The sequence below is a fragment of the Leptonychotes weddellii genome, chromosome 3 (genome assembly GCF_054177405.1).
Source record: "Leptonychotes weddellii isolate Sample4059 chromosome 3, ASM5417740v2, whole genome shotgun sequence".
NCBI lineage: Eukaryota > Metazoa > Chordata > Mammalia > Carnivora > Phocidae > Leptonychotes > Leptonychotes weddellii.
In genome coordinates, this window is record NC_138371.1 from 51,595,822 (window position 1) to 51,622,382 (window position 26,561).

At 43.4% G+C, this 26,561-nt stretch overlaps 1 protein-coding gene and 1 long non-coding RNA gene across 2 annotated transcripts in view; one reads left to right on the plus strand and one right to left on the minus strand.

Annotated features, from left to right (window-relative positions):
- The window catches only part of LOC115943039 (uncharacterized), a 62,743-nt gene that overhangs the window by 28,638 nt on the left and 7,544 nt on the right, over positions 1-26,561 (plus strand). The gene's annotated exons all lie outside the window — the stretch shown is intronic.
- HOXD1 (homeobox D1) lies at positions 19,004-21,137 on the minus strand. Its single transcript, XM_081814119.1, has 2 exons — positions 20,483-21,137; positions 19,004-20,111 (listed from the first exon to the last, which is right to left on the minus strand). Exons 1-2 carry the CDS (start codon positions 21,135-21,137, stop codon positions 19,777-19,779), a joined length of 990 nt encoding a protein of 329 aa, XP_081670245.1. The 3' UTR covers positions 19,004-19,776.

Genomic DNA, 26,561 nt, shown 5'->3' on the forward strand with positions numbered 1-26,561 from the left:
GCCTGGGTGGCTCAGTCGGTTAAGCGTCTGCCTTCGGCTCAGGTCATGATCCCAGGGTCCTGGGATCGAGCCCCGCGTCAGGCTCCCTGCTCCGTGGGAAGTCTGCTTCTCCCTCTCCCACTCCCCCTGCTTGTGTTCCCTCTCTCGCTGTGTCTCTCTCTCTGTCAAATAAATAAATAAAATCTTTAAAAAAAAAAAAAAGAAGTCCCAAACTGCCCCCCTCTCTCTTTCTCTTGTCCCCTACTTTTTAAAGTTTAACATAGGCACATTATTTAATAATCAAGTCTTCAATAACAGAAACTTTATTAAGAATAAAGAAGTGTTCCTGAACCTTCTATCCCAGGATCTGTGTGATCCTGGGAAAATTATTTAACCTCTCCCAGCCTGTTTTATCCATCTGTAAAATGGAGCTAATAGTACCTCCCTCCCTGGGTATATTGTAAAGACTAAATAAGGTATAAAAGAACTAGAATGTCATAGGCACATAAGAGATGTTAGATTCTTTTTTTTTTTAATTTTTTATTTATTTATTTGAGACAGAGAGAATGAGAAGATGTTAGATTCTTTTTAACAAAAGTCCAAATTTATTTACATAGAAACTTGTAAATGGATGTGTTTTTCTTTTGTCAGCAATGTCTTTAGGGTTAAACTATCTCTTCACCATTTCATAATCAAGCTTATTTACAATCTGGGATATTAAGGGCTGATTTAAAATGTTTTGCATATTAAGGGCTGATTTAAAATGTTTATATACATATAATATTACATTCTGTAATATTGTATGTATATACATACTGTCCGGTTAGCCTTATATTTTTACAAATTTTATATAATTATATAGTCTTTATAACTCATATTCATTTTGTGCATTCTATAGAGTGATGTATGAGAATTACTTATTTCTATCTCTGGACATATAGTTTGTTTGCAGTTCTTCAGTGTTATCATCAATAGTGTTGGAGGGGAGGGGAAAGTTTGTGCACAAGAGCTTTTTCTAATTTCTTAATGTTAATGTTTTAGGATACAGGGATGCCTGGTAAAGCGTCTGCCTTCAGCTCGGGTCATGATCCCGGGGTCCCGAGATCAAGTCCCACATCGGGTTCCCTGCTCAGCTCCCTCTCCTCCCCCACTTTGCTCGTACTCTCTCTTGCTGTCTCTCTTTCTCTCAAATAAATAAAATCTTTAAAAAAATGTTTTAGGATACAGTTCTAGAAATGGTATTACTGGATTGAAGAGTATGAAAACATTTTTATGGTTTTGATTTGCTTTTGTTGATTTTAAGTGCAGGGAAAGAAGCTACTGTGAGGTAGGATTATCAGAGGTCTGAATATGGAGATTTAAAAGGTGGGAAAAGGAATACTTTAGGAAGAAAAAGAAATGAAACAGAACCAAGTAAGAGCCTAATATGAAAAAAAAGGAAAGAAGACAGAAGGAAATTAACCTGACTGAAGTAGAAGGTTTTTTTGGCAATAGTGGGAGATCAGGCCAGATGAGTAGATTCTAATCAGAGGCGGTTCTTGACCTTGAGAGTGAGACAAAACAGTTGAAGGCCGTCGACGCCTAGAGCCCAGGGCAGTAGCACAACCAAGAGGGAGAGGGTTCATGAAGAATCACGGGGGCTGAACTGGACGGAAAGGCCACCGGAGTAGCAGAAAACAGCTAGAATCAAAGCTTCCCATGTGATGTCAAAGGAGAGGAATGTGGAAAGCGAATCCAAATGCTTGAAGAGAAAAATCAATAAAGGGACTTAGAAAGAGGTTAGTGTATGAGAATGAACAAAATTGTATGTCCCCAAAATTTTCACCTGAGTGACTGGAAATGAGGAGAAGTTGGTGTCGCTAAACTGGTAGCAGTCAGGTAACCAGAAGGAGAACTAGTTTGCTGGAGGGGTGGATTGGGCAGGGGATATTGATTTTGAGTTGACAGTAGGATATTCAAGTGGAAAGGCCACATAGAGGCAGTTGGAAGCCCTTACATTCTTTAGGACTTTAGTGGTTGAAGTTGGATACTTACAAAACAAGGAGTTCATATTGCAGTGTAGGACATTTTACCAGAAGATGGAAAAGGTACTGAGGAGCTTCTGAGATGGTCAGATTAGCCATGCATGGCCTTGGACCAACACAGCAGGTCATCCTGATACCTGCCCGTGGCCTCCCAGGACCACAATGTGAGAGTCGGAATTTCATCCGAAGCCATGTCCTATTCTCTAGTTCCATGATCAAATATGTGGTAAAACACATTCGTGGTGAAACATCAGAACAAAAAGGAATGAAATTTAGAATGATTTCATTTAAGGTACCATAGGCACAAACTGGCAATGCTATCAGGCTCAACCCATTTTATTTGGGGGCTAATAACACAGTGTTAGCAATTTTTTACTTCAGAAGATACCTATGTGAAAAGACTCCTCTAAAATATATGGCAGAGACCCTGAAACTCAGAAAATCTCTGAAGAACAGTATGAATACCTTTCAAGAAACTACATGATATTGAAAATTTGGCAGGCCTCACACCTGCAAAATCTTACAGATGAGCTCCATTGTCCACACCAAACATTCAGAATTCCGGATTCATCTTTTAACTATAGAAAATTCCACAAGAAGAACCTAATAATCCCCTGGGTCATCCAGAACCACTGAACACATACCCTGTATTCTAAATATAATCCTTTGCATTTTTCCTTAGAGGAATACTAATCACATGTGTGGGCCATATGTTGCGGTTTAATATCTCCCCAATCAGCAAGAAATTTCCTCAGATTTTTCATAGGATCCCTGAGGAACCAGAAATATACAGCTGGAGAATCCAGTTTGAAGTAATCATCTTAGATTGAATTAAATATAATCGTATATGTAATGGTACCAGGATCTGCTGGAAGAATTTGGATGTACTAAGTTTTTCTGAACTTGTGTGTTTTATCTATTTTTAATTATCGCTTTTAAATTTCTGGGGAAATTCTTCCATTAAAAGATTTTATAATTCAAGAATCATAAATAAGGTCATAGTTAATTACCTCAAAAAATGCTCATGTTGTCTTCAAGGTAAGTAGAGAATGCACCAGAATAGCTCGTAGACAGTGGGACTGCTTGTGGCCCAAGGGTCCCCCAACACAATTCAATCTGTCTGCTGAACATTCTCAGTCTACAGAGGAGGAAAGCTCTGGAAATTGCTGGTGGTGAGCCACCCTAAAACCCTATATCAGAATCAAACCTGGAGTGTGTTCAATACATCCGTCTCCCTATCCTGAGCCATGGGTCTCCAAGGCCTTCTGAGTGTAGACGCCCAGGCTCTCCTGCTTTCTCAAGGTCTGTGAAGTCGGAGTGAAGGAGGATGGAAGGGGGTGGTAGAAGGGAGTGAACAATGGTTTTGATTCTTTTAAACTGACAGACATTCACAAACTTACATATTTTTTATTTTTTGTTAACTCCACTAAATATGTTCATTGCAATTAAATAAGATTTTGCAGTCCATTACCCTGTAATGGATGTAGGCTTGAGGTGTTTCTGAAAACTAAAATCAGAAGAAAAATGAACAAGTAAATGTGTTGATTAATGCATCTATGAGGATCTTTATACTATCTTTTAAACAAACTAATGAATATTTTAAAGCAAAATAATAACATGAAAATAAATATACTTCATATTTGTAATGATAAACCTGTTTTTCAAAACAACCACCAATGAATTAATATCGTCAAACCCGTTTCAAAGATGGGAGACAGTAAGACATGAAGAGACTGACTCGCTGTCACACACAATATGTTGGCTGGAGCAGTAGTGGCTGTCTAAAACCCTAGCCGAGGCGCCTGGGGAGCTCAGTCTGCTAAGGGTCTGCCTTGGGCTCATGTCATGATCCCGGGGTCCTGGGATCGAGCCCCGCGTCGGGCTCCCTGCTCGGCGGGGAGCCTGCTTCTCCCTCTCCCTCTGCCGCTCCCCATGCTTGTGCTCTCTCTCTCTGTGTCAAATAAATAAATAAAATCTTAAAAATAAATAAATAAATAAAACCACTGGCCCAGCCAGGTGACAGGGATCACTAGAACATTTGTCAAAAGTTTCAAAGTTGTACTCAATTTGCCTGAAAGAGGAATCATTTTATCTATACTTTCCAGGCACGAGCATACTCCTAAGGTCTGTAGCTCCCCTCGGGTGCTGCACCTTCCTGACTCAAGCTGCCTCTCCACGCTCTGTTGGGCCAGGGAGAGGCGGATGAGGCTCGATTCCATGTCTTCCTGCCTCCCTCCAGACCTTACCCCACCCCCGTTCTTCTGCTATCCCTGGGGTAATTCATAACTAGAATTGGAGCTGAAGATGGGCGTGGTGACCAGCCTCCAAGCTCCTCACTTCCTGCTCTTCACATCCTTGTGGAGTCCCTTCCCACACTGGATCACAGCAGGCCCGTGTGCCTAGTAGAACATTCCACAGTGCAGTGTGTCATTTCCGGTGAGTTAGGGTATTGGGGTTTTGCCTTGGTGTCCTGAGTTGCTTGTTTCGGAGGAAGCCAGTACCCATGTCATGAAGATGCTTAAGCAGGCCCACAGAGAGGCCCGCGTGGAGAGCCCTGACCTGCCAGAATTGTGAGGGAGCCCTGTTGGGAGTGTGTCCTTCAGGCCCAGCCAGGCCATCAGACTGCTACAGTGCGGCTGACATCTGGCTGTAGCCTCGGCGGAAATCCAGAGCCAGAACGACCAGCCAAACCACTGCAGAATTCCCGACTCACAGAAACTGTGATGTTATGGATGATTGCTGTTGCCCTAAGCTACTAAGGTTATAAATATAGAAAAGCTTTTTACATATTGTTTTATTTAATCCTTACCACAATCTTACGAGGTAGATACCATTTTGTTCATTCCCCATAAGGAAAGTGAAGCATAGAAGAGGTCAAATGGCTTGCCCAAGGTCAAATAGTAAAGAGTGGAGTCCAAATGTGAATCCAGGTTCTCTGATTTCCATGCTCATGTTTTGGGACTGAAGTGGAAAACCACTAAGGCTCTTTCCAGCCCAAACAGAGAGGATTCTATGCTATGAAAAGCTCCTCCTCTACTCCTTGCTTCAGGCCACCTAAAGCACTGTCCACCTTTAGTGGCCTTTGCTGGGACCATACAACCATCCTAGGTGCCCATCTGCACGAGAGATTTGGGAGAGTCCCAAGCCTGCTCTGGCCAAAGTCTCACATCCTCTCTCTTGAAGTTTCCATTTCCATATTGTCTCTAGGACTCATTAGGGTCTAGTAAAAAAAAAAAAAAAAATCCCTGATTAAAATTTAAATATGTTACCTGGGAAATGTACACCAACCCGTTGTCACCATCCTTGACCTATTAGCAGAGAACAGAACCCGAAGGAAATAGGAAACCTGGCAGATATATTGGAGTTTAGGGAGAATCTGAGAAAGATTTGAAACTGCAGCATTTCCAGGTGTTGGAAGGCCTCTGAGCAGTTGAATACCTCGTAGGTGAAGCGAGAGTACCTCCTACACACATCCCACTCACACCCCAGATGTAGAAAGAGAGGAAAGTTCAACTTCAATTATCCAAAATTTGCGATCAGAAAGCCCAGAGATAATGCTTTCTTAAATTTGAGCATATGCATAATTTAGTGCCATTTTGAAAAACACAATTTTATCTTAAATGACTTGTAATGGAGGTGAGGCACAGCAAAATCATTTCTGTTTTGAAAGCATTACGCTAATTGAAATAAGCGAGACACAAAAAGGCAAATATTATATGATTCCACTTATATAAGGTATCAGGAATAGGCAAATTCATAGAGACAGAAATGAGAATGGTGGTTACCAGGGGCTGGGGAGAGAGAGGAGGGACTGGAGAGTTAGTGTTTAATAGGTACAGAGTTTCAGTTTGGAGAGATGAAAAGTTCTGGTGATGGATAGTAGTGATGTTTGCCCAACAATGTGAATGCACTGCATGCCACTGGATTGTACATTTAAAAGTGGGTAAAATGATAAATTTTAATTTATGTATATTTTACCATAATAAAAAAAAATTTTCCCCGATCTTTTCTACTGCTAGAGCTCCAAGGTCTGTATCTGGTCTTACTGACTCCTTCCCGTTTTTCCTCCAAAGTGTCTGTCTTACGGTTTTCCTCTTCTTCTTTGCCTCAAGCCTTCATCATCTCGTGAAGCCTACTGAAGTGAACCCTTAAATGGCCTCACTGATTCTGCCTCTTCTTAGCCAATCTGTCTCTCAGTACTGCTTTGTATGTCATCCCAGAGTTTAACTCTCTCAGGGCCTCACTCTTGCCTTTAGAAGAAGCTTGACACATATTAAAACAGTTTTCTCTCTCATTCAGTGGGAAACCCAGGCTGGACACCTGTTTCAAACGAGCATTATTTCACTTATTTTTTATTTTATTTTATTTCATTTTAGATTTTGTTTATTTACTTGAGACAGGGAGAGAGAGAGCACAAGTAGGCAGAGAGGCAGAAGAAGAAGCAGGCTTCCCACGGAGCAGGGAGTCTGATGCGGGGCTCAATCCCAGGACCCTAAGATCATGACCTGAGCCAAAGGCAGATGCCCAACCAACTGAGCCACCTAGGCGCCCAATTTCGCTTCTTTTCTAAAATTGTATTTTAAGTAAACTCTATGCCACACATGGGGCTAGAACTCCCCACCCTCAGTCGCACCCTCTACCGACTGAGCCAGCCAGGTGCCCCTCACTTATTTTGATTGTGAAATACAGCATACATGCAGAAGGGTACTTTCGTGTACAGTTTCAACCAGTCACGTAACCAGGTTAAGAGAGAACATTGCCAGTTGGCGCTTAGAGCTAACTGACTGGATGGTATGGGTAGATGGAGGAGTAGCAGAAAGAGCCTCGAAAAGAAGATATAGAGACAAATTTCTCTGACTTTATCATCTTAACCCAAGCATGGGAGGCAGCAATTTCTAGCAGGACCAAAGTGGGGCCCATGGACAATTCCTTTAAAAAAAAAATAATCTCTTCAGTGATTATGGTGTAGAAAACCAGTGTAACACAAAATGGATATGGTAGTGAGTCCCGAGTTAGGAAGATGAATATTACAGCTCCTTTCCTGGAGGAGACAGACATGGATGCAGATCACTGCAATAAACATCAATAGTTCCATAATAAAGGTGTATACAAAATGCAAAGCGGAGTGCAGAAGGGTTCAGAAACAGAAAGAATCAAAATTCGTCAAACTATGAAACAGAGCAAGAAGCAATTGGTAGTGGGATCTTTGTCATCATTTCATTCCAAATTCCTACTGTGAGCTGAGAAAGTTCCGGGAAACCGAAAGAGATGGAAGGACAAAACCTACTCCATTTCCCTGGTCCCAGTCCAGGAAGCAACTCATAACTGCATTTCCCATGGAAGCTATGGAAGCCCTTCTCCGGAGATCTTCGGCTAGACTTTGAAGTCTTATGTATCCACTGGGCTGCCAAGTTTGTTAAAGCAGCGGGATGCACGCCAGATTGCCACTTCATTTTGTGCTGTGTAGACACAGTCCTAAGCATGTGAAGCTCCCATAAAGCACTTAAAGTTATTTTGGGACTCGTCTGATCTCCCTTACTAGTGAGTTTTTAAGTTCCTTGAGGGCAGTGCATCCCACAGGTTCTGAGAGGGGAACACGGGACCCCCGCAAGCTCGTTAAAACAGGGTGGGGAAATGACTAGATTTGGGTTACTGCAGGAGGGCCACGGGTCTACACTCAGAGGAGGTTCTGCAGCCGGCCAGAAGCACTTCCCTCGGAGTAAGCCAACACAGGTCCTGGAGCTGGCCTCGCTGCCCTGGGCAGGAGAATCAGCCATTCCTTTACCCCCAGAAAAAGTGGAAAGCTGTTAGAGGAAGAAGGAGTAGGCACTAGGCCAGCCGAAACAACCAAACCCAATGGCCGCAGCAATGTAGATGCTCCACAGAATTTTAATAATTTCAGCCAAATGAAGGTACTTAGTACAGTTAGAAAGAATTCATCTCTATTTTAAATTTTCTCACACATACTTAGAGGTATCAAGCCTGCTATTCAAATAAGCCAACTTTGAAATAAAGCCGACGAAAGAACTAGCATTTTCTCATGGTGGTTCTCTAACCTTTCATTAGCCTCCTAGAGGCTTAACTGGACCTGGGTTTTTGGTGTGTTTCTCTCATAGACCACCATGAAATTTCATAAGTCTTTCTACAACATAATGAAAGATAGATATCAAAGGATCTTTTGGTGTTGCTCTCCAGAAAAAACGCAAAGCATATTAAGAATACTCATTCTTGGGGCGCCTGGGGGGCTCAGTCAGTTAAGAAGCCAACTCTTGATTTGAGCTCAGATCATGATCTTGGGGTCCTGGGATGGAGCCCTGCGTCAGACTCCATGCTCAGCGGGAAGTCTGCTTAAGGATTCTCTCCCTCCCTCTCCCTCTGTCCCTCCCCCGGCTCACGCTTGTGCTCTCTCTCTCTAAAATAAATAAATAAATCTTAAAAAAAAAAAAAAAGAATACGCATTCCTATAAAAAGTTTGCTTGTATCTTTAGAAACTTGCTTTTAATATAAAAAGCAGCATTTCTCGAATTTTGCTTTGTAAGTATGAAAAAATGATAAGTATAGTTTTGGAGAGGTGGTGGGCAAAATGGGTGAAGGTGAGTGGGAGATACAAGCTTCCAGTTATAGAATGCGTAAGTCATGGGAATAAAAGGTATAACATAGAGAATATAGTCAATGGGATTATAACCGTGTCCTGTGGTGACAGATGGCAACTACACTTGTGCTGAGCATAGCATTATGTATAAACTTGTCCAGTTACTGTGTTGTACACCTAAAACCAAGGTAACATTGTGTGTCAGCCATACTTCAATTAAAAAAGTAAGTTCCATAAAATAGAGTATCATTTTCCATATTTCTTGGTTCTCCATTTTACTTAAGCTAAAGATATTCTTTTCTTATTCTTCTGCTATTCATGAATTCTGCTTTTATCAGCACAATTCAGAGCTTGTTTCCAACTGGTAGGATGAAAATTGAACATATGTGACACCCGAGTGCTGAATTCCCTGTTGAAGAAATGAATGATAGACCTTATCTATCATTTATTCGACTCATGTGTATACCCATGTATATTACAGACATTTTTATTTAATTATTCAGGAATTGGCACATGAGATGCATTATCTAATTCCTCTGGGGTCTTCCACTGGGAAAAATAAATGCAAAGACTGTGACTATCAAATGCAATTTCCCCTTTTTCATATATTTTATGGTAATGACTTTATTATCTCTACATTTAATGATTCATTATTTTAAGATTTTAAGCAATATAGAAAAGTACTACAAAGAAAAAAATCAACAAAAGCCTACCATGTAGAAATAATCATCATTAACATTAGGTGAACATCTGTTTTGACATCTCTCTATGTAGACACACAGATAGGAGGAATGGTAGATGAACACATGGAGAGATAGTTTGGTACACAGAAATAATTGTATAAAACTGGGTACCTACCATGCACATTATTTTTTAAATAAAAAAGTTAAATTGAACAAACAAGAGAAACAGATGAAACCAACAGATAGCTATTTCTTCTTCACTAGAAGAGTAGCCTCTAGAAGAGCCTTCTGACAATAGGGGGGAAGATATTTAAAAGTTTGGATTTTTGAGGGGCACCTGGGTGGCTTAGTCGTTAAACATCTGCCTTTGGCTCAGGTTATGATCCCAGAGTCCTGGGATCGAGCCCCGCATCGAGCCCCGCATCGGGCTCCCTGCTCCGTGGGAAGCCTGCTTCTCCCTCTCCCACTCCCCCTGCTTGTGTTCCCTCTCTCGCTGTGTCTCTCTATGTCAAATAAATACATAAAATCTTTAAAAAAAAAAGTTTGGATTTTTTTTAGCAACCCAAATGTGTTTTTCAATTTTATTAAAGTGTCCCTGGGGCACCTGGCTGACTCAGTCAGGGAGCGTGGGACTCTTGATCCTGGGGTTGTGAGTTCAAGCACCATGCCAGCTGTAGAGATTACTTAAATACATAAAACTTAAAAAACAAAAACAAAAAACTAGGGACGCCTGGGTGGCTCAGATGGTTAAGCGTCTGCCTTCAGCTCAGGTCATGATCCCAGGGTCCTGGGATCGAGCCCCACATCGGGCTCCTGGTTCAGCGGGGAACCTGCTTCTCCCTCTCCCTCTGCCTCTCCCCCTGCTTGTGCTCTCTCTCTCTCTCTGTATCTCTCTCTCTGTATCTCTCTGTCTCAAATGAATAAATAAAATCTTAAAAAAACAAACAACAACAACAAAAAAAAAACTAGGGCACCTGGGTGGCTCAGTCAGTTGAGCATCTGCCTTCAGCTCAGGTCATGATCCCAGGGTCTAGGGATCGAATCCCTCATCGGGATCCCTGCTCAGCAGGGAATCTGCTTCTCCCTCTGTCCCTCCCCCCTGCTCGTGCTCTCCCTCTCTCTCTCTCTCAAATAAATAAATAAAAAAGACTAAAGTGTCCCTAGTACTACATAATCTTGAGGAAGCTTTAAGCTAACTCTATTTGTCCCGAGTTCAAAATGATAATTATATTTTACAACTAAAATTGGAAGGGAACAGAATTGGAAAATCTGAAACTTTTATTTACAAATAATCTGGAGCTAACTTGCTTTGTCTTTGTGATGCTTATAAAGTTAGGGACAGGTATAATACAATACCTTTATTCATCTTTGATCAATCAGATTGAAATTCATTCAGTCCATTGGTATCATAAAATGTGTAACTTATAATAGTTTTGTTTATATGAGACCAGTTAAGAAATCTATAGCACTTTCTTATAAACTATATAATTTTCAAAGTTCAGGGCCAAACAAAAATCACAAATTTCCAATAAAAGTAAATTTGGACAGTTCTTAGATAGTATCACCATGTAACAAATTTCAAAGCTTCTTCAGAGACACAACCACAACTGTTTTTGAAGTTTGCAAAGGAACCATATGCTGCTAGAAAAATAGATTATTCTGGTTGCATGGGGGCTTTTATTTGCAGTCAAAACAAGAATAAATTGGGCTTCTTGGCAGGTTCACCTAAGGAAGTTTTTTGGTTTTTTTTAAGGTTTTATTTATTTATTTACTTACTTACTTAAGAGAGAGAGACAGAGAGAGAAAGAGTGCAAGTGTGGGGAGGGGCAGAGGGAGAGAGAATATCAAGCAGACTCCTCACTGAGCGCAGAGTCCGGTGCAAGACTCAACTCAGGGCTCAATCTCATGACCCTGAGATCATGACTCTGAGATCCTGACCTGAGCTGAAACCAAGAGTCAGAAGCTTAACTGACTGAGCTACCCAGGTACCTCACCCCAAGGAAGTTTAAATTGTTTTTTTTTAAATTTTTTATTGTTATGTTAATCACCATACATCACATCATTAGTTTTAGATGTAGTGTTCCATGATTCATTGTTTGTGCATAACACCCAGTGCTCCATGCAGAACGTGCCCTCTTTAATACCCATCACCAGGCTAACCCATCCTCCCACCCCCCCTTCCCTCTAGAACCCTCAGTTTGTTTTTCAGAGTCCATTGTCTCTCATGGTTCGTCTCCCTCTCCGATTTTCCCCCCTCATAATTTGTTTTTAAAGTCAATTAAAGATTTTTAGAGACAAATAGTATACTATCCTTGTCTGAATAAGAAATATTATATTTTTAACTTGTCCTTTGTAGCTCATTATATTTATTTACTGTGAACCTATCTTTTCTATAATTCTTTTATAAGCTTTCTTTTCTTGCCCTCTATAGTAAAGCCAAAACACTTCACAAATTTGAAACATAGCTCAGGTTTCAAATGTAAGAGGAGATATAAACATTTATATATGATAGAGTAATTATTCATACAAGCAATTGAATACTAACACTATTTTGACAATTAGGTCATAAGCATTTAGGAAAAATAAAATACTTTCTATTTACATAGACTGTCTTGCCATTAATTAGACCTCAAAATGTCCCTCTGCAGCAAGGCTTTTTTTTCCCCCAGCTTAAGGGCAGGCTTTCATAAACCTACAATGGAAATAGTTACAGGTTTATGCACAGTTAAGAAAATTCATGATTCCCCACTGCCAGACTAGGTAGAGGGAAGAATTTCTTCTTTCTGTGGCAACAGAGTCAAGAATGTGGTTGATCCTACTTTAACTTTGATGTCAACAGAACACAGCAACCAGAGTCTCTATTTTTAAGGATAAATTCAACCCTGGGGAAGTGCCACAATGTAGGAAACTCATGTAAATCATCACTGCAATCTAATTTATGACACCTGACCCTCAAAATGCCATGCATGTGAATTCACATGTCCTTTTAGATGGGGAAAAATTAAGCAGATGTGTAATGGATTTAAGTTTTCTGCATTGCCTAGTCAGTAAATTGGAAGCAATGGTCAATGGTCCAATGTCCCTTTCATCCTTATTTCTCCCAGGCTGGGATCTTCTAAGGTCTTGGGCCCTCAATTCAGTACGTGCCTAGCCATTGCTCTCATCAAGTATCTGTTAACTACCATTTTACTTTAGTCTGTTATCATGTACCACCTATATTTTGCTAATTTTATCAATAACCCTAAACCTTTACTTATTCTCTCCAACCTGATTCTCTGTAATTCTTGTTCCCTTCTCAATATCACTCCAATTCGAGTGGTTAATAGTCTGCCTGGTACCTAATAGCTCAATAAATATTTGTTTTATATATATATGTGTGTGTGTGTGTATATATATATATTTGAATATTTCTCTCCCTTAGCCTGTGTCTTTCCATCCTAGCTACCTGTTAGAACTCTCATCCTGTATTCATAATTCGTGAATGATTATTAAGCTTCAGGTATTGTGCTAAGCAATCTGCGTGTATTACCTCTGTTCATCCTCACAAGCCAATGAAATAAGGATGTTATTATTCCCGTTTTTAAGGGAGGAATGTAGAGCTAAGTGACACTGCATTGTCCATTTAGGATTTGCTCCCAAGCCTGTCTGCCTCCAAGACGCACTCTTGTAACCACTACATTTATTGTCTCCAGAGCCTTCTTGAGCAACCCCACACTAGACCTTGTTTGGTTTAAAAAATCCTCTTCCAATGGTTCTGTTCCCATAAGGTCCTCAAGTGATTATAGCAAGTAATGAATGCAATACAACATATTACAAAGCCTCAAACAACAACCAAAGTGCATTATACGTTATATCCTATAAGGATAAAAGGGATCGGTTCAGAAAACATTCCCACTCTCCTTTGGTTTTCAATCAAAACAATGTGTCTTGAAGCACAAGAAGGGAAGTCTATGGTTCCTCCTTTACCTCCTAGCCTCCAATTTGTATTTTATTGTGTGGTCAAGAATAGCTCGTGTTCTACTATAAATAATGAAATATAAAGAATACTTAGCACGGGGAGCCTGGCTGACTCAGTGGGTAGAGCACGTGACTCTTGATTTTGGGATTGTGAGTTCCAGCCCAGCGCTGGGCATAGAGATTACTTAAAAAAACAAAACAAAAAAAAAAAAACCTTAGCAAATAAATTGTTATAATGTTCTTCACCTGGTAGAAGAGGTAATTAATGAGTAGCCCAGTATGTGGTAATCTAATAAAACTGCATTCAACATTCAGCAACTAGTATAGAATCGCTATCATGTATAAGGTCCTCAATAAGAGATGAAATATACACCAATGGTGAGAAAACTAATGGGGAATGGGGAAGAGGGAGACAGTGGTGGGGATAGAGAAAGAAAGAGATCTCCTAATACATCAGGAGACTGAGGTGCTGAGTGAGTAATACAAATGCTACGGAAGCTCGGAGGCACTCACTTTCAATCTGGATGGTGCAAAAAGATTTCACAGAGATGAGATTTGCGCTGTGCCATAAAAGATGACTTTGGATAGGCAGAGGGAAGGTGGGAGATAATTATAAAAGAGAGGGATAGCGTTAGAAAAGGTTGAGAGTCAGGAAAGCATAAAGTCCCTCGGGGAAGAGAATGAACAGATCACACTAACTAGGGTGAAGTTTCTATGTCAGACAATGGCATGAGATCAACGTGGTTGTTGAGAGACTCGAATCTCAGGCTAAAACTTTTGAGTTTCTTCCACTGGCAACCAGGAGCTACCGAGAATTTAAAATGGAACAACACAACAAAGACAGGGCTTTAAAATGGATTGGCTGGGAAGGAGACCAGAGGCAAGAAGATCAGCAGAGTATCCATCGCGTAGCTGAATGAGATGATAAAGCCTGAGCCAACGGAGGAGGGAAAGAGGCATGAGACGTTTGGAAGGAAAAATAAGTAGGGCTCGGTAACTAATGGAAAGCAGGAGCAAATTGGATATTTGTATCTCTTTTCTGTAACAGAGCAGAGTATTTACTTTGGAATTCCACATATCTTCAAGGAGGAGAAATTCAAAATTATTTCTCTATTCTGAAAGCTGTCAACTTGGAAATATTAAGAACAAGGAAATTGAGAATCTGAACTTGAAGCACTGACACCCATTTGAAAAGTTTCTTACTAGACCCTAATTTATCTGTTCAGAGGAAAGTGGTAACTTCGGGGGAGGCTATCACCATTGTTAGCTCTTTTGTTCAAGTCAAGACCAATGAGAATCATTACCTAGTTCATACACACACATTCTTTTTTTCCTTTTTTTCTAAAGATTTTATTTAGGACGCCTGGGTGATTCAGTCGGTTAAGCGTCTGCCTTCTGCTCAGGTCTTGATCCCAGGGTCCTGGGATCGAGCCCTGCATAGGGTTCCCCACTCAGTTGGGGTCCTGCTTCTCCCTCTCCCTCTGCCACTCCCCCTGCTCATGCTCTCTCTCTCTCTAGCAAGAGAGAGAGAGAGAGAGAAGAGAGAGAACAAGTCAAGGGGAAAGGCAGAGGGAGAAGCAGACTCCCCGCTGAGCAGGGAGTCTGATGCAGGGCTGGATCCCTGGACTCCAGGATCAGGACCTGAGCTAAAGACAGTCGCTAAATCGACTGAGCCCCTTGGGTGCCCCTACACACACACAATCTAAAGATAGATAGCTTAAAATGTAAAGGCCTCTTATTGATGCTAATCTTACACAGCTACATTATTGTTAAATAAACTTTTCAGTAATAACCAGCAAAGTAAGGGGCTGTGGCAGAATACTAGGGTGAAAAGGAAACTTAATGATCATCCAGACCAAACTGCTCTGTTTTATAGAAGAAACTGAGACCAGGGAAGTTATGTTCCCTTTTCATTATAAATCACGACCGATGCTAAAATCCACATCTCCTCCCTTAAGAATAATGTTCTTTTTTTTTTTTTTCACAGTCCTTTCCTCAGCCTTGGTGATTCCATCCTTCTGGGAAATGCTTAGAAGTCAGCAGTGTAGCTGTCATCTCTGGTTCTAGATTTCTCTTCTGTTTGTATCATTGAGAAGGAAATACAACAGAAAAGAACCACCGGGATGAAATAGAGCTCCCATTACCAGACAGTGAAATAGTTCAGCCAGCTAGTAGCCCCGAAGAGCAGAGTGGGATCGAGGTGCTCGGAGTGTAGAACAGAGCATTATCTACTATTTGATGCACTTTAGGAGGAGCAAATGGTCATTCTGGTTCCAAGATGTTGGAGAAAAGCAAACTGCTATCATCTTACAAACAATGGCTAGGTATTGGGAATAGAGCAACAATTTCAGAAGGGACAGAGAGGGATTTATGATGAACCCAAAGAAACTTGGGGTGCCTGGCTGGCTCAGTAGGTAAAGCATGCAATTCTTGATCTCCGGGTGGCAAGTTTAAGCCCCACATTAGGTGGAGAGATTACTTAAAAATAAAATCTTAAAAAAAAAAAAAAGAAACTTAAGCTTCACTCACTTGGGCTCCTCCAGACCCTGGAAGATACCCTAGCAATTTTGTATTCATGATTTTTTTTTTCTTAAAGACGTCCCTCAAATTGTAGTTTAGGGTCAACAAAACCTCTTAAGAATGAGATGTGCTAAATAGTCTAGCTCCCTCTAGAAAAACCTCAAAAGTGTCAGTGACCTGCTCTATTAGCTACTTACAAGTCTGTGGCCATCCTTTATATTTATTAAATTATATCAATGAGACTAGTAGAAGTGGAAGAGATAATGTTTAAGTCTTTACAGTCTAAGTAATAGACCTTCCTTTCATGCCAATATTTAGGAATTCTTTCCTCTTGGTTCACTATTGAATTTAAACAGTTTCTATTGAATTTATATTTCTGCATAACAATTAGAACTTCAGAAGCAGTTATAAGTGAGATGTTAAATAGAACTATTTTGTATGTTTGTTGCATGTTCATGCTCTGGAAATATGCTTTGGAGGACAAAACCATGAAAATCTTGATTTCTATTTAGATGGAGATTTATCATTATTTGTGAGATATGTCCAGTATGGTTTCACTTTAAAACCACAAATAAAGTTTTAACAATCGGTATTTTTCTTGTCAAGAGGTCTGTGGTCAGACTAAACATTTCTCTGAACCTGATTAGGTCCTGAGGTTTTTAAATTCAATATTCGGCAAATATAGAGCATTTGTTTGGCCGTAAGAAATAATTAAGAAGTCCAGAGTTAATGCAGCTCTCCTGAGTCTGCCCCTCTTTTCTGATGACATGATAATCGGACATAACCTCTCTGGTCTCAGGCCTCACCATATATGAGACTGGAGCAGAATGCATACAATTAATCCTTTGAGGATTTAGGTGACATTGCTCTAGGTTTTTACATTAGCAACTCCTTTGTTTGCTAGTACTCAAGTCATGGAAATTTAAATATTATTAAATGCTTTATTTCTTCTTCCTCACTCCCAACTATCCTGAATCCAGAAAAATAGACACACGGCCATTCTGCGAAGACAAAGGAACATTGAACAGTAAATTATACAACAGCCAGAACTGTCCACTGTGTATTCATTCTTGTAACGGACCGCTGGAGGGGAAATTAGCATACTTAGTTTGAATTCTTATAAAATAGAAATGGGATTGTTTTAGCAGTTTCACAGTTTGCATAGTAACCATCATACTTCATGGATGACCTCACTCGAAATAACACAAGGCTCTGAATAATGAGAAGGGGAATGTTCTATAAACAATCCAGATGGGTTAGGTACCTCCACTGACAAGATGTATTTAGTGAAGTCTAAAATCCACTTTTCCTGTACAAACACAGTGTCACTGTAATCCCATGGACTGCATTTACTTTCTTAGGGCTGAAGTCTCTTTTTTCCAATGATAGGCCTAAAACAAAACATGCAGAAGTCATTGAGTCGTTTCTGTAGCATTTTCATTGCTAAAAGGGACCTCCAGAGGTCACCTCCTTCATCCCCATCTCCAGCCAGGACTCTCCCTAATACTGAGAGTCTACAGTGAGAGATCACTGTATAGTGATCTGCATTAAGAAAGCTTTTAAAGATCCCTGGGGTTGGTCAAAAAATAGCTAATATTGGCCTGATTCATAGAACAACATTATACGTATGTCAAAATAGCCACCTTCATCAAGGAAGACATCCATCAGGGTTAAGGGCTAGCAGTAGCTTCAAAAGGAAAAGCTTTATTTTCTCAGAGAAAAGGATGGTAGATTAAGGAAATGACCCAGGGTGTTGGCATCTTGTTTGTTTGTTTGTTTAGGTGTACACGGAATGCTTATCAAAAAGGAAACATTGTCTTGTCAAAGACCACTGCAGGGGAAACATGCAAGCAGATGACAACTCCTGTAACAAGTTTTTTCAAATAGCTGGGGTGGGGGTGCTGTTGTTTCAAACCAGATCTGATTAGCATCAAGTCCATGAAGGGCAGATGGTGAAACATAAGCATGATATTGACAACCTGCAACTACTACTATACTGTATGTTAACAAACTGGAATTTAAATAAAAACCTTAAAGGTAAGAGTGCAACTGTGAAAAACAAACAAGAATAATATTGACAGACCTGTTTTTTAAGTGATATCTCTAACCCCTAATCTGCTGAGTTTGTTAGAGCTTATAATCTTATTTCTCCAACTCCATTAAACTGTGAGTGCAAAGGACAGGGATTTAAGTATAATTTCAATCTTCTAAGACAATACTATCGGGGATTGTAATCCTCCACAACTGTTAGACTTTGAATAATTGGATTTAAAGCACTACACTAGAATCTAGAAATCTAGCTAAAAGGAGAGCTGAGGTTCGTATCTGGATTGTTTGGGCCTTGAAGCCTTTTGGTTGAATTATAGAGAGATTTTAAAGATACAGCTATGGCTATTCATAAAGTGAGGGAAATGAACTGCCCTGACAACTGTCCCAAGTATCCACTTGGCTTTGTGTATTAATGCTGCATTTTTTCACATAGTGTATCTGTAAGGTTGCATAAAAGCCTGGTCAACCACGCGTGCTTTCAGGGTTAGGAGCTGGTGGGCTGGGTGGAAACAAGCTTAGAGGCTTTTTACCACATACCCTCTTGCCATCCATCAGATTTTGTGCTTTGAAACTTCTTTCAACGAAGTCACTTGAAAGTATTTCATTTTTAAAAACAGAAAGGTACTCCTCTGCTCTCTTATTAGGCCAGATGTCAGTCTGCATTGCAGGAAGTGGAGAGCTCTGACTACTGGCCTCTGCCAGCCTCCTTTGTAATTCTTGACTTTGGAAATGGGAAGTCCGCCATTGAGAACTTTCTGACATGCAGCTGCCTTTCTCAGAGAACACTTACCAACTAGCAAAATCTTCAGGTTGCCTTTTCTTGTTGTGAGAGCAAGAGGCAAAAGAATAAGGAGATCTCGCTACAGTGTCTTCTTGGCTTTACAACATTCCCACAGTGGACACCTAAACTTTGAGTTAATGTGCAGTCTACATATTCACCGAAAAACTCAGGCACTTAAAATAAGTACAGTACCTCCTTAGTTACTTGACTATTTGGCAGAGTAGTTTTTCTTCTCCCTTAAACTGCTCAGATAATTGTCCGTTACCTGTTGTTATTGTTATATAGATGTGTTATTTTTTTAAAGATATCAATCTAAACAAATTCCCAGAGCAGAATCAAGAAATTGCAAATAGAAGAAACCAAATTAGCTTTTAAGAAAGATAATGAAAATGAAAGGAGTGTAAGGAAAAACAGAGAGTAGCAGATTCTGTAATTTTTATTACAAAAAAAAGTTCAAACCCTTTACATGCTATGACATTAAATGTCATATAGAAGTTCATTGCAAGCAAACCTTTTTAAAAATATACATACTGTATATATTTACATTCCAGTCTAAGTAACTGGTGTCAAGGTGTAGTTCAGGTTCTAGTGTTCACCCACCCTGTGGATTTGTTCAGCTACTAACTAGACAGCGATTGTATCTTCACTCAGGCACATAAAGAGGTAGAAACTGCTTTTAAAAAAGAAAAAAACCAAGTGGAGTGCAAATGTGAAGATCATCATTGAAGCAGCTTAGCTACATCAAGAAGGCCCTAACTAGCTTTGGTCATCTCAAGCTGAATACATGTAGCTGGTCCTTTAACTTAAAATCAGAAAAACTTTGGGTAGATGTTCTTCTGAGCACATCGGGGGTTGGCAGAGATCAGCAATAATGCTCTGCCACTCTGCACCAAAGAATTGCATATGACTAAGACAACATAGCAACAGGGCTGGGCTGGCAGTTGGGCACCTTTTCCCTGGTAAGACACAAATAATACACAAATGAGTGGCTTAAGGGACCTCAAATTGGTATCTGTACGCCTACAGCCTGGAACTTAGAAGCCCACCAAGATACTCCTTTCCCAAGTGAAACCTCTGGTAATTTCTGCCCATGCCCACCTCCAACCCAAACTGAGCTTAGTAGAGTCTAGATAGGGGTGAGGCGGCCTATGACTTCTGCCGGCCAAGGTTTCTCAGTCTCAAGACTAAACCTCATGAGGGCTCTTGGGCCTGAGAAGGGCTCCCTGGCTTCTTGCCAGACTTGACGGTGCTCGTTCCTGAGAGGGGGAGTTGGAGGGAAGCCACAGGGGTGGCGGAGGGCAGAAGCCCTTCTCGTTCTCTTTTCTTCTGTTTCATCCTGCGGTTCTGGAACCAGATTTTGACTTGCGTATCATTCAGCTGCAAGGAGTTGGCTATCTCGATGCGTCGGGCTCGAGTTAAGTACTTATTGAAATGAAACTCCTTCTCCAGTTCTGTCAGTTGCTTGGTGCTGAAATTCGTGCGGATCGCGCTGGAGGGGCTAGCGGCTCCATACTCGGCGAGTTTGCCTGCAAAGTAAAGACAGGGCATCGGGGGTCGGGGGTGAGAGGACGCGGACACAGAACGCGGGCGACCGGCGGAGCTGGTTAGAATCGAAGTTACAGCGCACTTCTCCTGGGGCTCCGAGAACCCAGCAGAAACGCTCCACGGAGAGCTCCTTCCTGAAATTTCCTTAGTGCCTGGCCCATTTTCGAAGCGTCTACTTGGGGCACGCTCTATGGAACGCGCCTACTTAATAATGCCTCGGAACGCACTTCCCGCATAAGCCCTAAATGGCCGTCCGGAGGGGCAGCTGCCACGCGCTCCCAGCGTCATTCTGCCGAGGGGGGGCTCCGATCCCAACCCCAGTATAGCGTCCGTCCGAGGCCCAAGTACTTACTTTTCCTAGGGGCGTTCCTCTTCACTTTCATCCACTCGAAGGTGCTGAAGGCGGCGGGGAGGCCGGAGGCTGGCGAGGCCGACTTGGGGTAGGCACCGGGGGCCGGGGACGCGGTCTGGAAGGTCCCGGGGTGGCCGTCGGCTGGCTCTTTCAGACACGCCGGCAAGGGGCCGGGCTCGCCAAAGGCCGCGTAGTCCACCTGGCCGCTGAGGAGAAAGGAGCCGCCGCCCGAGAAGACCGCGGAGGTCGCGTAGTGGACGTGCGCCCCGCCGTCGTCGGCCGGCCGCCCGAGCGCGCACGGGAAGTCGTAGGCGGACGCCGGCCCCAGGAAGCCAGAGTCTGCGCCCCCTGCCGCGGCAGGTGCGGCGCCCGGCTCGTAGGCACCCTCCAGGGTGCAGGGCGCGAAGGAGGGCGCGGCCGGGGGCGGCGCGGGAGGCTGCGCGGGCGCGGCTGGAGGCAAAGGCGCAGGGCGCGCGGCGGCCAGGGGCAGGCAGCTGACGAAGGCGCCGTCGCCGCTGCCCAAGGGGAAGGCGGGCTGCAGGGCCACGGGCCGGGCGTCGGCGCGGCAGAACTTGGGCGCGAAGCTGAGCACGTCGCCGCCGCCCCCGCCGCCCCCGCCGCTGCCACACGACACGTACTCCAGGTAGGAGCTCATGGTTCCGGCCCACGCGCCTGAGCGAGCAGGCCGGGGCCGGAGTGCGGGGCCGGGCAGGGCCGCCGCGGGCTGCGCGGCTCCACCTTTCTTCCCTACCGGAGCTGCCTTCGCCGAGCCATGGCGAGCGAGCCTGAGGTAAATAGTGGCCTAATATAGCGGCGGGGGTGGCCACGTGGCGCTGGCCGGCCAATGGGCGCCTGCCCCGCACGGCCGGGGTCCCGACTGGCGCGCGGCTCCACGCGCCTGCCCCGCCGCCAACTTTGCCAAACCTGCGGGTGGCCGCCGTCCAGCACCCCCCCGCTCCCGGGCCCGGGAGAGAGCCGGCGCGGCCCACGGGCGGCCTGGGGAAGGGCGGGGCGAGAGCGCAGGACGCCTGCTGCCCGGACAGGTACTGGACGAAGCGGGAGGAGAAAGGCAAAACTGGCCGCTCGCGTGAGGACAGAGGGGGAGGAGAAGCTTGTTCTTCTGGATCGGTGGGTGGCTGACCCCTCGGTTGCGGATTGTGGGCACTAAGGTCGGGAAGGGGTTAAAAAGGAGCGTGGACTTCAGCCTGTGGGGACTGCTCATAGCCTTTTCCCTGGGCAGGTAAAGTATTCCTCTCCCTCTCTACTCTGAGTCCTATGCGCTTTCGGTTTTCCCGGCACTGGTGTTACCCCTCTCCTAAACCTAGAGTACAGGTTTAATTTTCCCTCGTTTTCTCCCTGCCTCCGATTCATGGGACTAAATTGTATGCCCTGGGTGCTGTGTACCTGGGGCGGCACAAAATCTTCACGTTTAGACTAGATTTTCACGTTACTTCGCAGCATCCCTTCAGTTCGCGTTCCTTCCATTTGTGGCGGCGTGATAAGGGTGCGTGTTGGGGCGCCAGGTTTTGATTTGGACAGAAGATGAGGTTTCTGCCCTGTGGGGAAATTTACCAGATCTCCCCCCGCTAACTAGGCTGTCCAACTAAAGACTCTGCCCTTGTGGTGGAACGCCAGTGCTCCTCTCGGGGAGGCTGGCACCCGCGCCGGGGCTGGGGCGGCGCACGTTCTCTCTGAGGCGCTTGGCTCCAGGGCGCAAAGGCTTCCCAGGGACCGGTGAGATCTCAGAGGTTTGGACGGGCTTGTACCTCGAAGCAATTAAAGCTTCTATTCCATCAGATAAGTGCTGCGTCGTCTCTTGCGAGTGAAATCTGAGGGCTCACAATGTTAATGGGCTCACGTCCTTCCCTTGATAATATGGTTTTGTTTACTGAGCGTAGAGAGACGGGAAATAAAAGTGCAACTGGCACAGGAAATGAAGAGTAGAAGGGTTACAAAGACAAGCTTTACGTTGACAAATTTTCCAACTTCCTTGAACATTTCTTGTAATGTTTTCCTCTTTGGGGCTGTAGGAAAATGACAAATTAAATAAATAAATGTTATTTACACACAGCAGTCATGAAAGAGAGTGGTTTCCTAAAACTGTGTGAACAGGGTCTACTCTTGGCTTATTCAAGTGCCCTTGAGAATTTGATCTATTATAGCCTCTTAGTTATGGTGACAGAGGTTTTATTATTGTTTTACTGATCCACTTGTCATGAAAGAGCGATTGAGTCCTTGCCTAAAATTCCGCTCTGAGGAAGCCTGGAAAGTAGGAGCCATCACAGTCCAGGGAGCCAGTCCCTTACTGGGATGTGAACTTGTGAATAAACAAAGCCACACCAAACGTGTTGCTGGTGAAACTGAAGTTGAGCCAAGGTGGGGAGGGGGTAGGTAGAGAGTACACACCTAGGAATGAGCACAAAACTAACAGGTCTGGGGTTCCTACCCTGCTGGATTTCTTGGGCTTGATTGGGAAATAGAATCCTGTGCTGAAAATCGCCCTTCAAACTTCATGTTGCTACTTCAGTTTTCTCCTATAGCCAATCAGATGGCAAAGGTCCTAAATAGTCTTTTGAAAGAGAAAAATAGAAGCTCTTTTTTAGCTCCCTGATCAGGAAATGATAGAGCTCTTCAGAGCTAGCTCAGGCTTCATATGTAGAAGTATTTCCTTGCTGTCCCTCACTCTGTGCTCTTAATACAAAAATATCAGCAACTCAGATGCTGCTGAGGTCACGTAACACTTCACTCACCCCTGGCTAGACTTTAATAGCCAATTTTTACCAGCATAATGACCCAGTGTGCACACTCCTATCTCAAAACTATAAGTCTTTCTCTCAGAAGGTACTCATTTAATCACAGCTCCTAGGCCCAGAGGCCCCAGCAAGTCAGGAAGGAGGATGGCCTTGTAAACCTCTCTGGAGAAGACATCCAGCTGGCTGCAACTCAGGATGTAGGAGAGAAAATCCGGCCTGATTGTCTGGCAAGTCTGACCAAAACCTATCATATCAAGCACCTTTGCTCTAAGGTTTCAGGAAAAACAGGCAGCCTAGGTGCCTTGGCAGACTTCGTTGCAACAGGGACCAGGTTTCTGCTGCTAAGCATTGGGAGCAAAGGTTGGGTGCTTGCTGTCACAATTAAGCATTGACTTTGATAAGCTGTCCACACTATTTCCCTGAAGCAAAATTTTAGAGATTGAACTTTTTTTTTTTAAAGATTTTATTTATTTATTTGACAGAGAGATAGAGGGAGAGCGCACAAGTAGGCAGAGCGGCAGGCAGAGGGAGAGGGAGAAGCAGGCCCCCCGCTGAGCAGGGAGCCTGATGCGGGACTTGATCCCGGGACCCTGGGATCATGACCTGAGCCAAGGGCAGATGCTTAACCAACTGAGCCACCCAGGCACCCTAGAGATTGAACTTCTGTGGATGGAAGAAAATGTCCTAAAAGAGAATGAGATTTTTTTTTTAATTGCATTGTTTTGTTTTCAAAACTATAGGTGAGAGTGGGTGGGTGAGGTATTCAATATTTGTTCAGACCCAATTGTAGTTCTCTGATAACTGCTTACAGAGAGCTGCGTTCTGTTCATCCTCTCTTCTCCCTTTAGTCTCTCAGGTTTTGGCATATCCTACACCTTGGGGCCCAGAGTTGCCATCTCCACTCCTGGACTGGTTCTTGACTTGCTTAGATTGGAGTCAAGACTTTGGTTATCTCAGACTCAGATTCAACATTTGCCAGGGACCTACTGTGTACGAATATTTTGTTAGGGGAGGTCTAGGCTGCAAAAAAAAGATATTCTCAAGCCAAAGGAACAAGAAAGAGATTCATTACTGGCACAAGTCTCAGCTATACTATAAATCTACTCCAGAAGAATCGGAATCTATAATTTTCTAAGGAGAGATTGGAAGATATTATTGGAGGAAATGTATGTAGAAAGTGTGAACGTAGGATACTTTGAGTACCTTTAAAGTTTGTCTCCTAGATGTTCACAGGGTATGAGAGAAATGTCTTACTAATTTTATTGCTTGTTCAAGTCATGAATTCCCAAGGGTCACTTGCCCTGCTAGGTCCTGGTGCTGTGAGTTCTCAGCAGGAGGTGACAGCAGAGGGGCCTGATTGCCAGGTTGTGTTTGATGTAGGAATGCTTTGAAATCTCTCCCATACTGCTAACCAAGGCAGCCACCCCCCACCCCCACCCCCATGACAACCTTTGTCTCCCATTCGAGCTACAAGCCTTTTTTCCTGCAGACAGAAGACAGAAGTGATGGAGGGTGGCACTCTGGACTTCTGTGTGTTTACAGTTGTTCCTAAGAAGTCTCTTGCAACCCCTCTCCACAAGCCTCATCATGTTACCCCTTGGAGATGCTTTGAGACATGCAAACTCTTGGCTCCACAGCCCCAAAGTATAGAAAGGCTCTTGCTTGTTGGGCTGAAAAGCAGAGGGGGAGGTGGGGTTTTCTCTTAAGCAAGATTTGTAGTTCTCTGCAGCAGCCCTCAGTCTTCCATGGGAAGTGGGGGTGAAAGGGATCCTAAGGACAAGAATTTTAAACCTGTCAGAAGCTTGTTAACATGACCCTCCCTGAGGAAAAAGTTTAGAGTGCTGTGCCTTTCCTTGAGAGCTTTGTGAATGAAAGCCTCATGGGTCAAGCCCTTGCCTGGCACACAGTAAACATCCAAGAAATGTTTGTTGGACAGAAGTAAAAATGGGACAGAATGGTGGATGGTTGTTCTTTTTTTAAGATTTTATTTATTTATTTGACAGAGAGACACAGCCAGAGAGGGAACACAAGCAGGGGAGTGGGAGAGGGAGAAGCAGGCTTTCTGCAGAGCAGGGAGCCCGATGCAGGGCTCGATCCCAGGACCCTGGGATCATGACCTGAGCCGAAGGCAGACGCTTAACAACTGAGCCACCCAGGCACCCTAAGAATGGTGTGTTTTTACCATGACTAATATTGGCTAAAGGATATCCCTAGATTATTGGCTCCCAAAACCACTTCATGTGGGTAGGAATCATCACAGAAGCTTCTTTAAAAGTGCAGGTTCCTGAGCCCACCCAAGAGATTTTAATCCAATATATCTGACTCCGGTAGGAGTCTTAATAAACCTCTTGGGTGATTCTAAAGCAAGGTTCTTTGGAACCATACTTTGAGAATTTCTGTTTCAGGAGCTGGTTTGGGGTGGGCAATGTAGGGAGAGAGGGGTGATTCTGTAGGAGGGGCCCTTGACCAGCACCATGAGAACTCATTGCTAACTAGAACATGAGTAAACCTGAACAATGTTCAGAAGCCTGTTGGGTGGTAGGGGCAGAGAATGTTAAAGCCAAACCTGAGTCTAGTTGGGGTGAAGTTTCCTAAATATCCTTAAGTAGGAGTTTCCCAAGTTTTGCTGACAAAATAGTGCTTTGCAGAGACCTGGCTTCTGCTCCTTGCCACTTTCCTAACTTGGCTTTGCGGATGCTAGCAAGGTAGGAAGTGAAAGGGTTTTTTCTCTCCCAGTCTCCTCAGAGAAACTTTAGAGTGGTTTTGAGGTAATGGAAAGAAGAAAGGAGTAAGAATGGGGGAGTCTCAAGAGGGAGGAGCCAACTCTTCTTTCCTTCCACCTCTCCCAAATTGTCTGGAATGAGCATTTGAGCTCCTGGGATCCAGAGGGGATGAAATGTCTGTTGGCCTAAGCTGTAACTAACTCTTCCTTTGGCTAAAAATGGACCTTTCATATCATAAAATGTCAATGCAAGAAGGCTCCTTAGAGACAAGTGACATTGAACCCCTCATTTCAGAAAGGAAGTCACCTTATTCAAAGGTTAAAACACAAAACCGTCCTGCAAAAAATGAGGGAACTAACTTGGGTCTTCTGACCGTCCACAGTCTGCTGCCTGTCCACAGTTTACAAAAGGGGAAGAGTAAAGCAGCCCCTCCTCCACACTGTGGCAGCCTCAGTGCTGAGCAACAGAGCAGTGTTCAAGGAGACACCCTTGTTTCTGGGAGACCCTACAGCCGGTGTGGCTGACTGGGAGGCTTGCTGCCCCGCCCCCTTTGCAATTTGTTTGCTAAACTTGTGCTCCAGGATTCTGAGGCCACACCTTGAG